Source organism: Pleurodeles waltl, chromosome 3_1, assembly GCF_031143425.1.
Source record: "Pleurodeles waltl isolate 20211129_DDA chromosome 3_1, aPleWal1.hap1.20221129, whole genome shotgun sequence".
Taxonomy (NCBI): Eukaryota; Metazoa; Chordata; class Amphibia; order Caudata; family Salamandridae; genus Pleurodeles; species Pleurodeles waltl.
The window spans coordinates 2,000,203,363-2,000,219,284 of record NC_090440.1 but is presented as its reverse complement, the minus strand read 5'-3'; the positions used below and the strand labels follow the sequence as shown (position 1 = coordinate 2,000,219,284).

Below are 15,922 nucleotides of genomic sequence, written 5' to 3'. Positions count from 1 at the left end.
AGCTCCGAAATAACTGACAAAGTCTAAAAAAGGTAGTCCAAAAAAAGGACTGAGGAAGCTTTCAGAAGGGAAAGAACTGATGTCAACTCACTGGGGTAGAACTAGTATATGCACTGCAGTCGTCACTTCTGGCATGGACACCAACTCGAGTAACGCCATCTACCGGCACAGGTACTGATCAAGATTTTCCAAATTCAGTCTGATGCCTGGGGAATATTCTCAAATAAGGAATCTGATGCTATAAGCATCAATCCGATTTCTGCGCTACAAAGTTTATGCTGGACGAGATGCTTGGACAGCAAATTAGCAACGAACATTAATGAAGTACGGCACAAGAAAGCATTTCTGAACGAATGAGACACCACAATGAAGGCTTCATGAATAATTTATTCCATTTGAATTTTTTTTTTTTTTTAAAAAGTATAAACTTTTTCATTTCTTCAATCACAATTTGTACAACTCTTGTTTATGGCATTCGGCAGCAATAGTGTTCGTTCCTTATCCATTTTTAATTCAGTTATATTTAATTTAAAAAAAGGCTTGGACCATGGAACGTTACAGCAGATTAAAATAAAACTCCCCTTGATAAAGCAAGCTCTGTCTTACACAGATCTCGGATGTCCACAAGTAGCAAAACAACATTTAATGTTGCACATTCAGATAATTACAAATTATGAATAAATGTAAAGAAACAACTCTGCTTAAAATGTAGTCACCCTCCCACACCACTAGGAATGAGGTTACTGGACTGAAAAGAGAAATCTCGTTTTAAGGCATACATCAAAAGCTTGAGATGTTGAACATCACCAAAAACAAATCAAAGAAAAACAAAAACAAAGAAAGGTATGCCTCACTATGCTTTATCTATTAGATAACAAGACAATGTTATCTTCTCATGGCCAACCCATACCATGCAATAAAGTGACTTTTTCAACATAATGTGCATTATATCAGATTTGATATGCTATGCTATGCTATATGGATGTATAACAGAATACAGCTAGCAATTTGGGCATCTTTTTAATCAATGCTTCAGGTTAACAGTGCTTGTTTAGAGTGATGTGAACATTTTTTGTACTGAAGGAAATTAGTAACTTCTACAAGACGGAGGCAACACATTTTAAGATATGAAGATATTGCAAAATAATCACTCAGTGGTTTCTGAATAGCACCAAGACAATGTAAAAAAGTGATTATGCACAAATGAACATATATAAGTCTATGTTCAGACTGCATCAACTGCTTATGTAAAATGGTGCTAGTAATTACATTCAACAGTTTTGCACAGAATTCCAGCAATGCCAACACATCTTCGGCCAACTTAACTGAGTGCAGTGTGCTTTTATTTAATACTATAAGTGTGTCACCAATCTATTTCTCTGAACAAAATAAATCAGACCAAAAGAGTAATGTATATATAGATCTACTAGTTACTTGCAGTTTCAAAAATGTAATCTCTCTAAAATATTCGACTTGCTAACCAGGCTGTAATGGCTGGGTGGCAAGGCAAGCCAAGCCTAAGGATGCCAGAAAGCAAAAGGATGCATTTCATACATCACTAAACAAAACGAGGGGAATTTTGATAAAGTATCTCTGCAATACCACATTAACTAAGTTTTTGTCTACAGACACTGGAGGAGTTTAGCAGTTGTAATCTTGTTGTTCACATGAAAAAATATAAATTATTTCTGCTTTTACTTAATAGCTACAATTCCAAATAAAATAATGACTCCCAACAGATGCTTTCTAGTCCAACCACTCTTAAACCAAATATTTTACTTGGCCTTTCTCAGTCAGTCTTTGAGTAATATGCTTAATACAAGCAGCTCTTCTACTTCCACAATTATTTTAAAGTTTTAAAATAAAACTAGACAAACAATGTCTAATGTACCCATTTGGCAGCAGCATTCAAGTTTAAGCAAATTAACAAGTGGCCAAAATAGTCATCTAGTAACAATGACAGTTTATGCTTTAGCATACAGATGGAGAAATGTGGAGGCTACAAGCATTTTAAACAGCTTATAAAAGGTCAACTGAGAAACCCCTTACTAACAATTTGTATTTTTTCAATATGAATCTGTTCAATAACTCAGTAACGTGCCTGTGTTCTTGTAGGGAACAGACTAAAATGACAACTTTGTTTTGCTAAACATAATGCAAGAGTTTAAAAGCTGTAGATAAGTTAAACAATTTCATACTACAATACATCCTCTGTGTTGTAGGCAATGTATTCACTCAGAAAAATGTATTTTAATTTATGCATGTTTGGAACAGTGGAAGATTTTCAAATTAAAGACATAAGCACATTCATAATAACTGTAGATACCTTACTCAGTTTCAGATCTGAGATCTACGAGTACCTAATCAAACAGATTATCCACTTTTACATTTCAAAATCCATTTTGGCCCAGCTAATGAAGGTTAGCAAAAGAGTAGCTGTTCGAAAGGTTTAGAAAATGGGGTTGGCATAAGTATTTGGCTATGCAAAACCAAATAAAAGCAAATAAATAATTAACATCTTAAGAAAACACCCTTAAGATACTATCCATTTATATTAACTTTTCACTTAAACATTGAGTACTTAAAATGCCATCTTATTTCCAGCTTTATTTAATAAAAAAAATAAAAAAATGGGTGGGCTAAAGGGGAGAAATATTCTGCTTCGTTTCACTCCAATATCAAAATATGCCGAGTTAGATTGCACCAAATATCGTTTTGAAGAAATGACTGAAAACTTATCACCAATTGTACATTTTCTTTTTACAAAAAAAGTTAATATTTTATATATACAATTTGAAGAAATTATGTTTTTTCATATGAAAGTGATACTTTTCAGGTACATATTTTGTATTTACAAAACTTGAATTTCAGTGAACAATACTGAATTACGTTTTGTGAATACAAGCCTCTCTTCTCGGAGCATTAGTAGTGAATAAACACAGGGGAGTCTCAGATCGCTCCTTGGCAAAGAGATTTAGTTATCCAAGTTTTAAGAAGTTTAGGAAAAAAAATTCCTTCACGAATGAAATAAAATAAGAATACCACGATTCACTGAGAGAATCTATTTACATCACACTAATTAAAAACACACCAATCTTTCAACTTCCAGAATAACAACAGGTTTTGCCTTTGTAAAAGGCTAGAGCTGAGCTAGATTCCAACCTTGAGGAGATTTGGTGGCAAGGTTCAAAACTGTATCCCCTCCTTTTACGTTCCATAGCTTTCAAAAGAAATATCTCCAACATATCTTATATTATGGTTTTATATTAAGGATCTCTTATCTACAACTTTGGGTACTGGTGATTCTTTTGGCAACACCACGCCATTTTTCAGTGGAAACGGACAAGGTCTGAGAAAGTAGCATCAGCCCTAAACCAAATTACATATTTAAACTGAGTTTATTTTATTCCTACTACGATTTTAACCCACCATCAACATCTACATATTGCCATTATGTTGTTTTGTAAAGGTGTGATATAAAATGCTGTAAGACCCGGTACCTTTTCAATGTATAAACACAGTGAACTTAATTACTGTACATTTACTCTGCAACTACAGCTTAGCTGTAAATCCCCCACACAATGGTATGGACAATAATCCCACTATCCCCATTAAACTGTACATAGACAATAAAAATTTACTGTCCCCGCCCACCCTTTACAAAAAAATAATACTCTAAAAGCAACCTACTGCAACTTTTAATTAAGACGATTACATATATTTTAGACCAATTGCTTTAAAGCACGAAGGCGGTATAAACCTTCTAGGAAATTTTTTATAAAAGGTTAAGAAATATAAGACAATTTATACATTTAAAAACGTACAATAAATAAGATGCAGGCATTTCTGAATATTGATAATAGGTATTTAGCTTACTACATCATCATGATGTTCTTAAGCCATGTTTGCAATGCACTGTTTATAGTCTTTACAAGTCCCAATGCTTTATATATTAATTTCATGTGAATGGGTACGACGGCTCATTGCTTTCAGGTATAGGAACTGGAGAAACACGTGTTTTGTCACTCATGTTGGTAGATTTCACTGTTTTCACAATCTTCCTTCTTGTAACATGTCTGGCCAATGAAATGTAAGAGGAAAAAATCTTGGGTCATGGATTCCAAGGCCAGAAGTCATTATTTGCTGACGTAACAAGATTTTATGCCTCATAATAAATGACTCACTGAAACGATATGTCCTGCACTAAATAAAATCCCTTTTCTTTGTATAGTTCAGTTGTAGGTCACAGCATGTTCATGACAAAGTTGTATAACTGATTCAGCACCACAAAGTGAACCGGTAGACATGATCGTCTGTCCTGGGTTGCAGGATCACAGGTTAGCCAGGAGAGTGCATTATACTGTTCCAAAACGAACCTTGAAATAAAAATACATGCCATATTTAAAATCAAACAGTATGAAAATACATCACAAAAGCTTATAAAAATGAAGCAAACATTGAAAGTCAGTGAAATCAAGTGGTTTTCCAATATGGACAAACATTCTGTGAAGTAACTAGTACACCACATTTTGTACTAGCGTAAAAGAACGGTCTTATAAGAAAACGAAAACACCCCCCAAAAAACAGGAACACAAATAAGAGCAACAAGATTTATAAAAGCGGTTATTCAGAAGACAAAACTGCAGACTAAAAGAAACATTGCAGCATATTTCACCCCATTCATTAGCCACTAAAAAAATTACATTGATATGGTTTGCTAAATAGTCTGTGAATTAACAAGTTACTTACCTTCGGTAACAATTTATCTGGTAGAGACATAAGCATTTGTAGATTCCTTACATTAAAATTTCCCCAGGCGTCAGACTGGATCCGGAGATTCTTCTTCGAGCAGTACATTTGCACGCCGCTGGTCGACCTTGCATCCGTCGTTGGCATCGCGGTCGATGTGATGACACTGTGGGTCGTATATAGGCGCCGCCTCGGCATAGTGACATCCATTCTTTTGTTTCCGCGCTTCACGCTGATCCGGAGAGTGAGCTAACCTGATAGTTTTTTATTATTGTTAAAAATACAATTTATGTACCCTGTGGACTGTAGTTAGGGTGCCAAAACTGCTGGCCCAAACAGAGTATCAGGAGACAGGCTGTTTAAGTTGCTTGCGCTGTGTAGATCTATGTGTATATTCAGAAAAAAAAACAAAGGTTACAGGGACATTATAGTTAGGTCACTTTTTGCCCAAACAAAACCATAGAAATTCAACAATTCTAGTTATACTTATGTTAATACACTATAACTTATAGCCTAAAGTTACTTAAGAGAAGTAGTTCTAGCTTCTTAAGGTAAGTATAACTGTTGAATTTATTTGGTTTTACGTGGGTAAAATGTAAACCTAACTATAACGTACCTGTTACCTTTGTTTTTTTCAGTAAATTTCTATGTTTTTTTAAACAGAGTTGTATATAAATACCATACGTTAATACAATCACTGCATGGCCTGTGGCTAGGTCCTGCGGCAAACACCCCCCTCCTCCCCAATGCAACCAACTCTATGGTGTGCACAGCCATTGGCCATGCGCCGCGGGGGTGTGACATGTGAGTGGGTCACTATTTTTGTTTCCTATTGGGTTTCTGATCAGCAGATCCTTTGCGGATTGACACGGGGGTGTCATGCTGTGCAACACAGTGGATCTCTTGATTGACCAAAAAAATTTAACAATTTTCTGCCAATGAGAGGTCCCCTAAAGACCCCTCCATTTGTCCTATGGGGTCAGGATACCTCTATCCTTACCCCTTGTGTGTGTTTTAATTTACGTTTTCTCCCTAGGGGCCCACCAGGAAACAAAATGGCGGCCATAATTTTCCTTTCAGGTTGCTGTCAGCCAATTAGGGCATTGCTTTTCATTGTGATCCGGGTACCCACCCATGGATCTGCAAAGCATCTGCATCCCTAGATTTCTATATTTTTATTTCTTTAATAACTACTTAACAGATTTACACAATTACAAAAAGGGTTATTTTTATACCAAGATCTACCTTTCTACAAAATATGGTGCAATTCAGTTGTGTCTAAAAACTGCAAAATCGCCACAGACATTACCTCTTCTTGGACCCCGCTTGACTATTCACCATAAAAGTTTCCAGACAGCAGCTAAAGTAACTAGTACAGTACTTTTGAAAATGTAGTGAAGTCTGTCAAACGGCACCAAAGTTATTAGCAAAACAAAAAATGCTTTATGGGAAAACCTGGTCTTAACAATAACATGGTTCACATGAGCTGGAATATAAAGAGGAACACTAACCACTACATTAATGGATGCCCTTCCCTGAGAATTTTAGTTCTTGGTCAACTATCAGTCCATGCACTAATTGTCAAGCAAACATTCTTAAGATTCCATGTCCCTGTAGCAGTGTTCTAAAAAGTTGAGTAGTGTCATCCGTTCCTTGTCAGAATCTGGAAAAAGGGATGCTTTTACTAATCTGTAGATCTCACTTTGAGTCTAATTGGACCACCAGGATGCAGTAAGGTGCGAGAGGTAAGAGCTTTCAGAAAGTACTATTCACTAGCAGATGTTTTCAAAATCTTTGTTTTAGCAGTTCAGGTTATCTGTGTCATGCAACAAAACCTAGTTATAACCAAGTACATAATGATTTACTGGCACAGTCAGGTGGCAGGTCCAGTTTGAATGCAAGTGTTGTATGTTTATTCAAGCAACAGTCATGGAACTAGGTATCCTTAGTGTGTAGCCTCATTGACATTTGTCAACTGCAGTAGTTTCCCCATCAGTATCTTAACATCAAATGCCTTTTCACAATATTGTAGATGCTCCAATATAGATCTGATTATATTATGTTGTATTGTGGTCTCCCCATGGCAGCAGTCGGAATGAAGAGTACACCAGCATAGTCAGTGTGACAAACTATACAGACGATCTAGCTGTCAGCAGCTGTGCATCACATGTTGCTTTCTATCTGCATCTATTTCCACAGATCCTTCTTTCACTCATTCACTTGTGCTCCAGTGCTAGACTTTCATAACATACCAATACATTTAGTCACCAGCAAATTCAGAGCCATGAGCCTCGTAGTCAGCTCACTTTTCTTTCCAATTGGCAACAGCCCCAGCAAACTTATCTTACCAGGCGGAGTAAACATACCTTAGGGGGTAAATATCAGCCTTTTGTCTGTATGTGCCAGGACAATATTTACCACTGCCTCCTAGAAAACAGACACTACTGAACAGCTTTGTCACACATGAGTAAATGTTCCTATGCCAACGCTGCACACAGGACATCTGGCATCAATCTCCCGGGTTCATTTTATGTAAATAAATGTGGGATAAAATAGACGGTATATTCCATTATAGTGTATTAACTTAAATCTAGACTGTCTGCTTACTGCTCTGTAGATAGTCACTACCTTATCCCATTCTTGCTGGGATCAAGTGACTCCTCCTCTCGGTGATACTGCGATTGGGCATGGAGTCCTTTGTTAGATTGTTTGTCCGCAGGCGGGAGAGGAAAGTAGTGATATAAAAGATGTCCATGCAATGTATTTACACACACACACAAATATATGGAAAATGTCACTTACCCAGAGTACATCTGTTCGTGGCATTAGTCGCTGCAGATTCACATGCTGTGCACATCCCGCCATCTGGTGTTGGGCTCGGAGTGTTACAAGTTGTTTTTCTTTGAAGAAGCCTTTTCGAGTCACGAGACCGAGGGACTCCACCCATTTCGACTCCATTGCGCATGGGCGTCGACTCCATCTTAGATTGTTTTCCCCGCAGAGGGTGAGTTAGGAGTTGTGTATGCTACTAATAGTGCCCATGCAATGGAGTGAATGCGTATGTACATAATGAAGTTTTAAGTAATATATTTACAAATGTACAAATGTTTAAGATCTACTTCTAAACGGCTACAGGCTCCCGGGGAGGTGGGTGGGCGCATGTGAATCTGCAGCGACTAATGCCACGAACAGATGTACACTGGGTAAGTGACATTTTCCGTTCGATGGCATGTGTAGCTGCAGATACACATGCGGTGCATAGACTAATAAGCAGTTATCTCCCCAAAAAGCGGTGGTTCAGCCTGTAGGAGTTGAAGTAGTTTGAAATAATGTTCTTAGTACAGCTTGACCTACTGTTGCCTGTTGTGCAGTTAACAAATCTACACAGTAGTGCTTGGTAAATGTATGAGGCGTAGACCATGTTGCTGCCTTACATATTTCGTTCATTGGAATATTTCCTAGAAAGGCCATGGTAGCACCTTTCTTTTTGGTTGAGTGTGCCTTTGGTGTAATAGGCAGTTCTCTTTTAGCTTTAAGATAGCAGGTTTGAATGCACTTAACTATCCATCTAGCAATGCCTTGTTTTGAAATAGGATTTCCTGTATGAGGTTTTTGAAAGGCGACAAATAGTTGTTTTGTCTTTCGAATTAGTTTTGTTCTGTCAATGTAGTACATTAGTGCTCTTTTGATGTCTAATGTATGTAGTGCTCTTTCAGCTACCGAATCTGGCTGTGGGAAGAACACTGGTAATTCTACTGTTTGATTCAAGCGGAACGGTGAGATTACTTTTGGTAAAAATTTAGGATTGGTCCGTAGAACAACTTTATTTTTGTGTATTTGAATAAATGGTTCTTGAATGGTAAATGCTTGAATCTCACTCACTCTTCTTAGAGATGTGATGGCAATTAAAAATGCAACTTTCCACGTTAAGTATTGCATTTCACAAGAGTGCATGGGCTCAAAAGGTGGACCCATGAGTCGTGTTAAGACCATGTTGAGGTTCCATGAAGGAACTGGTGGTGCTCATGGTGGTATAATTCTCTTTAGGCCTTCCATAAATGCTTTTATGACTGGTATCCTAAATAATGAAGTTGAGTGCGTAATTTGCAGGTAAGCTGAAATTGCCGTAAGATGTATTTTAATGGAAGAGAAAGCTAGTTTAGATTTTTGCAAATGTAGTAAGTATCCTACTATCTCTTTTGCAGATGCGTGTAAAGGTTGAATTTGATTATAATGGCAGTAATAAACAAATCTTTTCCAATTATTTGCATAACAGTGTCTAGTGGTAGGTTTTCTAGCCTGTTTTATGACCTCCATACATTCCTGTGTGAGGTCTAAGTGCCTGAATTCTAGGATTTCAGGAGCCAAATTGCTAGATTCAGCGATGCTGGATTTGGATGTCTGATCTGTTGTTTGTGTTGTGTTAACAGATCTGGTCTGTTTGGCAGTTTGATATGAGGTACTACTGAAAGGTCTAGTAGTGTTGTGTACCACGGTTGCCGTGCCCATGTTGGTGCTATTTAGTATGAGTTTGAGTTTGTTTTGACTCAACTTGTTTACTAGATATGGAAGAAGTGGGAGAGGGGGAAAAGCGTATGCAAATATCCCTGACCAGTTCATCCATAGTGCATTGCCCTGAGACTGATGTTGTGGGTACCTGGATGCAAAGTTTTGGCATTTTGAGTTTTCTTTTGTTGCAAATAGATCTATTTGTGGCGTTCCCCACATTTTGAAGTAAGTGTTCAGTATTTGGGGGTGAATTTCCCATTCGTGGATCTGTTGGTGATCCCGAGAGAGATTGTCAGCTAACTGATTCTGAATCCCTGGAATAAATTGTGCTATTAGGCGAATGTGGTTGTGAATCGCCCAATGCCATATTTTTGTGTTAGGAGACACAACTGTGTCGAGTGTGTTCCTCCTTGTTTGTTTAGGTAATACATTGTTGTCATGTTGTTTGTTTTGACAAGAGTGTATTTGTGGGTTAATATGGGTTGAAATGCTTTCAGAGCTAGAAACACCACTAACAGTTCTAAGTGGTTTATATGAAACTGTTTTTGCTGAATGTTCCCATTGTCCTTGGATGCTGTGCTGACTGAGGTGTGCTCCCCACCCTGTCATGGATGCATCTGTTGTTATTACGCATTGTGGCACTGGGTCTTGAAAAGGCCGCCCTTGGTTTAAATTTATACTGTTCCACCATTGAAGCGAGATGTATGTTTGGCGGTCTATCAACACCAGATCTAGAAGTTGACCCTGTGCTTGTGACCACTGTGATGCTAGGCACTGTTGTAAGGGCCGCATGTGCAACCTTGCGTTTGGGACAATGGCTATGCATGAGGACATCATGCCTAGGAGTTTCATTACTAATTTGACCTGTATCATCTGGTTTGGATACATGGCTTGTATTACATTTTGGAATGTTTGGACTCTTTGTGGACTTGGAGTGGCAATCCCTTTTACTGTGTTGATTGTTGCTCCTAGGTATTGCTGTGTTTGACACAGCAGAAGGTGTGACTTTGAGTAATTGATTGAGAAACCTAGTTTGTGTAGGGTTTCTATGACGTAATGTGTGTCGTAAACACTGTTTTTGCGTGTTGGTTTTGATTAACCAATCGTCTAGGTACGGGAACACATGTATTTGCTGTCTTCTGATATGTGCAGCTACTACTGCTAGACATTTTGTAAAAACTCTTGGTGCAGTTGTTATTCCGAATGGCAACACTTTTAATTGGTAATGTATCCCTTGGAATACAAACCTTAGGTACTTTCTGTGTGAAGGATGTATTGGTATATGGAAATATGCATCCTTTAGATCCAGTGTTGTCATGCAGTCTTGTTGTTTGAGCAGTGGGATTACTTCTTGTAATGTAGCCATGTGAAAGTGGTCTGATTTGATGTATGTATTTAATATTCTGAGATCTAGTATAGGTCTTAGAGTTTTGTCTTTTTTGGGTATTAGAAAGTACAGTGAGTAAACTCCTGTGTTTATTTCTTGTTTTGGTACTAATTCTATTGCGTCTTTTTGGAGCAATGCTTGAACTTCTAATCCTAGAAGATTTATATGTTGTTTCGACATACTGTGTGTTTTCGGTGGGACTGTTGGGAGGGAATTCTCGAAATTGTATGCAATAACCGTACTGGATAATTGCTAGTACCCAAGTATCTGTTGTTATCTCCTCCCAATGTTTGTAAAATTGGCTTAATCTTCCCCCCACAGGTGTTATGTGATGGGGATGGGTGACTTGTGAGTCACTGCTTATTTTGAGGACTTTTGGGGCTTTGGAATTTTCCTCTACCTCTTTGGAATTGTCCCCCTCTATATTGCCCCCGAAAACTTCCCTGCTGATATTGGCTTTGGTAAGTGGGCCTTGTTTGTGATGTTGTGGTTTCTGTAGGTTGTCCTCGAAACCCTCCCCTAAAAGGTGTTTTGCGAAAGGTGCCTCTGCTCTGCGGGGAGTAGAGTGCGCCCATGGCTTTTGCTGTATCAGTGTCCTTCTTGAGTTTCTCAATAGCAGTATCGACTTCCGGCCCAAACAACTGCTGTTCATTAAATGGCATATTTAGCACGGCTTGTTGAATTTCTGGCTTGAAACCGGACGTGCGGAGCCATGCGTGCCTTCTTATTGTTATTGCAGTATTTACGGTCCTTGCAGCCGTATCTGCTGCATCCATTGAAGACCGTATCTGATTATTAGAGATACTTTGTCCTTCTTCCACCACTTGTTGTGCTCTTTTTTGGAACTTCTTGGGTAAGTGTTCTATCAAATGTTGCATCTCATCCCAGTGCGCTCGGTCATATCTTGCCAAAAGCGCTTGTGAATTGGCAATGCGCCATTGGTTTGCTGCTTGTGCTGCAACCCTTTTGCCTGCAGCATCAAATTTGCGACTCTCTTTGTCTGGAGGTGGTGCGTCTCCCGAGGTATAAGAGTTTGCTCTCTTACGAGCTGCCCCGACAACTACTGAGTCTGGAGTTAACTGCGTTGTAATATATATAGGATCTGTTGGCGGTGGCTTGTATTTTTTCTCCACTCTTGGAGTTATGGCTCGGCCTTTAACAGGATCTTGAAAGATTTGTTTTGAATGTTTTAGCATTCCTGGGAGCATATGTAGTCTTTGGTACTGGCTATGAGTGGAGGTTAGCGTGTTAAACAAGAAGTCATCCTCAATTGGTTCTGAATGCAAGGTGACATTATGGAAAGCAGCTGCCCTTGCGATCACCTGTGTGTAAGATGTACTGTCCTCAGGAGGGGACGGCCTGGTAGGGTACGAGTCTGGGCTGTTGTCCGATACTGGAGCATCGTAAAGGTCCCATGCATCGGGATCATCTTGACTCATGGCAGTATGAGTCGGGGAGTGCATCAGTGGAGGAGTTGCTACTGGTGATGTGTGCACTGATGGTGGTGGAGAAGGTGGTGGAGTTGTTTTCTTTGCCACCTTTGCCTGTGGCTCCTTGTCCTTTTCGTGAAAGGCACGTTTTCTTTTTATCTTAATTGGAGGAAGAGTGGTTATCTTCCCTGTATCTTGATGAATGTGGAGCCTCCTTTGAGTATAGTCTGGCTCTACAGCTTGAAGTTCCTCTCCAAATCTATGTTTTTTCATTTGGGAGGTCAATCCTTGTTCCTCTGAATAGGAACCTGTTTTCGTCTCCAAGGCTGGATGTTTCGGAATCTAAACTTTTTCGGAGGTCTTTTTAGGCTCCGAAGAAACCTTTGTAATTTTCGGCGTGGTGGTGTCTTGATGCCGAATTTGTTCGGTGCCGCTGTGACGGTGCCGAAATTTCTCAGAGCAGATGTCTCGGGTCAGAGATTGCTGTGTGGCGGTATCTCGACCGGAGTCGGATGACTTCGACACCAGCGTGCCCTTTTTCGGTGCCTTGGCTCGGTCACCGCTTGTTTGGGTTAAGCCATGGCCTGTTGGCGGTGGCGTCCCCATGGCTTTTGTTGACTTCTCGTGAGTCTTATGTTTCGACGTCTTACTCAAGGTTTTCGGCGTTTCTTCGGCCTCGAGCTCTTCCGAGTCCGACTCTTGGATAGAGAAAGCTTCCTCTTCTTCCTCGAAACGCTCTTGTTCTGTCGACGCCATCTGCAGTCTTCTGGCTCTTCGGTCTCTTAACGTCTTTCTGGACCGAAACGCTCAACAGGCCTCACAAGTATCTTCCTTGTGCTCTGGGGACAAGCACAAGTTACAGACCAGATGCTGATCCGTATACGGATACTTGTTATGGCATTTTGGACAGAAGCGGAATGGGGTCCGTTCCATCAGCCTTGAATTCACACGTGGCCAGGCCGACCAGGCCCCGACGGGGGATCGAAAAAACCCCGAAGGGCCACCGGAGCTCTTCAAAATTCGGTGTCGATCTGTTGTAACTAACCCGATACCGAACGCAAACAATACCGATGTCTTTTCCGAGATTCTAACTAACTTTCCGACCCGAAACACGGAGCGAAAAGGAACACGTCCAAACCCGATGGCGGAAAAAAAACAATCTAAGATGGAGTCGACGCCCATGCGCAATGGAGTCGAAATGGGAGGAGTCCCTCAGTCTCGTGACTCGAAAAGGCTTCTTCGAAGAAAAACAACTTGTAACACTCCGAGCCCAACACCAGATGGCGGGATGTGTACAGCATGTGTATCTGCAGCTACACATGCCATCGAACATATATATATATATACATACACACATACATATAGGGAAAATGTCACTTACCCAGTGTACATCTGTTCGTGGCATGTTCTGCTGCAGATTCACATGATATGCACAGTTCCTGTTGGGCTCGGAGTGTTACAAGTTTTTCTTCGAAGAAGTCTTTGAGTCACGGGACCGAGTGACTCCTCCCTTTTGGCTCCATTGCGCATGGGCATCGACTCCATCTTAGACTGTTTTCCCGCAGAGGATAAGGTAGGAGTGATAGAGCGAGAATAGAAAGATGTCCATGCAATGGGATAGAGATGTATGTACAAAGTCTAAGTAAAGGAATTTTTCTATACATATTTACAATTTTTAATTATAACTTAAATGGCTACAGGCTCCCGGGGAGGAGTAAGGGCGCATGTGAATCTGTAGCAGAACCTGCCACCAACAGATGTACACTGGGTAAGTAACATTTTCCATTCGGTGGCATGTGTAGCTGCAGATACACATGCTATGCATAGACTACAAAGCAGTAATCCTCCCCAAAGCGGTGGTCAGCCTGTAGGAGCTGAAGTTGTCTGAAATAATGTTCTAAGTACAGCCTGTCCTACTGTGGCTTGTTGTGTTGCTAACACATCTACACAGTAATGCTTGGTAAATGTATGGGGTGTGGACCAAGTGTCTGCCTTACAAATCTCAGTCATTGGTATGTTTCCCTAGAAAGGCCATTGTTGCTCCTTTCTTTCTAGTGGAGTGTGCCTTTGGTGTAGTGAGTAGTTGTCTTAGCTTTCACGTAACAAGTTTGTATACATTTCACTATCCATCTGGCTATGCAATGTTTGGATAGAGTGTTACTAGTATGGGGTTTTTGGAATGCGACGAACAACTGTTTAGTTTTACAAAAAGCTTTCGTTCTGTTGATGTAATACATTAGAGCTCTTTTTATTTCTAATGTATGCAGTGCTCTTTCTGCCACTGAGTTTGGCTGTGGGAAGAAGACTGGGAGTTCCACTGTTTGGTTTAAATGAAACGGTGAAATCACTTTTGGTAGAAATTTTGGATTTGTGCGGAGTGCAACTTTATGATTGTGTACTTGTATAAAGGGTTCTACAACAGTGAAAGCCTGTATTTCACTAACACTTCGTAATGAAGTGAATGCTACTAGAAATGCTACTTTCCAAGTTAAGAATTAGATCTGATAAGAGTGCATGGGTTCAAATGGTGTACAATATTAAGATTCCACGAGGGTAGTGGAGGTATGATTTGTTTTAGGCCTTCCATGAAGGCTTTAATGACTGGTATCCTAAATAGGCATTTTGCAAATAAGCCGAAATTGCAGTGAGGTATATTTTGATGGATGAAAAAGCTAGATTTGCTTTTTGTAGGTATAGTAAATAACCTACGATGTCTTGTATGGACGCATCCAAAGGTGTGATGTGTTTTGCTTGGCAGTAGAAAACAAATCTTTTCCATTTGTTAGCATAACACTGCCTGGTGGTAGGTTTTCTTGCCTGTTTAATGACTTCCATACACTCAGTTGGAAGATTCAGATAGCCAAACTAAGATTTCAGGAGCCAGATTGCTAGATTGAGCATCGCTGGATTGGGGTGTCTGATCTGCTGTTTGTGTGGCGTTAACAGATCTGGTCTGTTTGGAAGCTTGACTTGAGATAGTATTGAGAGGTCCAACAGTGTGGTGTACCATGGTTGGCGTGCCCACGTTGGTGCTATAAGTATTAGTTTGAGTTTGTTTTGACGCAGTTTGTTGACTAGAAAAGGAATGAGTGGGAGAGGGGGAAAAGCGTAAGCAAATATCCCTGACCGGTTGATCCATAGAGCACTGCCCTTGGACTGAGGGTGTGGGTACCTGGATGTGAAGTTTTGGCATTTTGGTTTGTGGCGAACAGATCTATGTCTGGTGTCCCCCACTGACGAAAGTGTGTGTAGTGCCTGGGGATGTATTTCCCACTCGTGAGTTTGCTGGTGATCCCGACTGAGGTTGTCTGCTAATTGATTGTGAATCCCTGTTATGTATTGCGCTATTAGGCGAATGTTGTTGTGAATTGCCCAATGCCAAATGTTTTGTGCTGGGAGGCAAAGTTGCGATGAGTGTGTTCCCCCCTGTTTAAGTAGTACATCGTTGTCTCATTGTCTGTTTTGACAAGAATGTGTTTGTGAGCCAGAAGAGGCTGAAAGGCTCTTAGTGCTAGAAAGACTGCTAGCAGCTCTAAGTGATTTATGTGTAGTTGCTTTTGTTTGCTGTCCCACTATCTCTGTATACTGTGATTGTTGAGGTGTGCTCCCCACCCAATCATTAATGCATCTGTTGTGAGAATGGCGTGAGGCACAGGGTCTTGAAAAGGCCGCCCTTTGTTTAAATTTGTGGGATTCCACCACTGAAGCAAATAGTGTGTTTGGCGGTCTATCAACACTAGATCTTGGAGATGACCCTGTGCTTGCGACCATTGTTTAGCAAGGCACTGTTGTAAGGGCCGCATGTGTAACCGTGCTTTTGGGACAATTGCGATGCATGATGCCATCA

The 15,922-nt window shown here is 40.2% G+C and overlaps 1 protein-coding gene across 1 annotated transcript in view; it reads right to left on the bottom strand.

Annotated features, from left to right (window-relative positions):
- Positions 1-369: 369 nt before the first annotated feature.
- The window catches only part of MED13 (mediator complex subunit 13), an 865,231-nt gene continuing 849,678 nt past the window's right edge, over positions 370-15,922 (bottom strand). Inside the window, exon 30 of the mRNA XM_069226440.1 lies at positions 370-4,376. Coding sequence (XP_069082541.1) covers positions 4,244-4,376 — 133 coding nt within the window. The 3' untranslated portion in view covers positions 370-4,243. The remainder of the gene's footprint in view (positions 4,377-15,922) is intronic.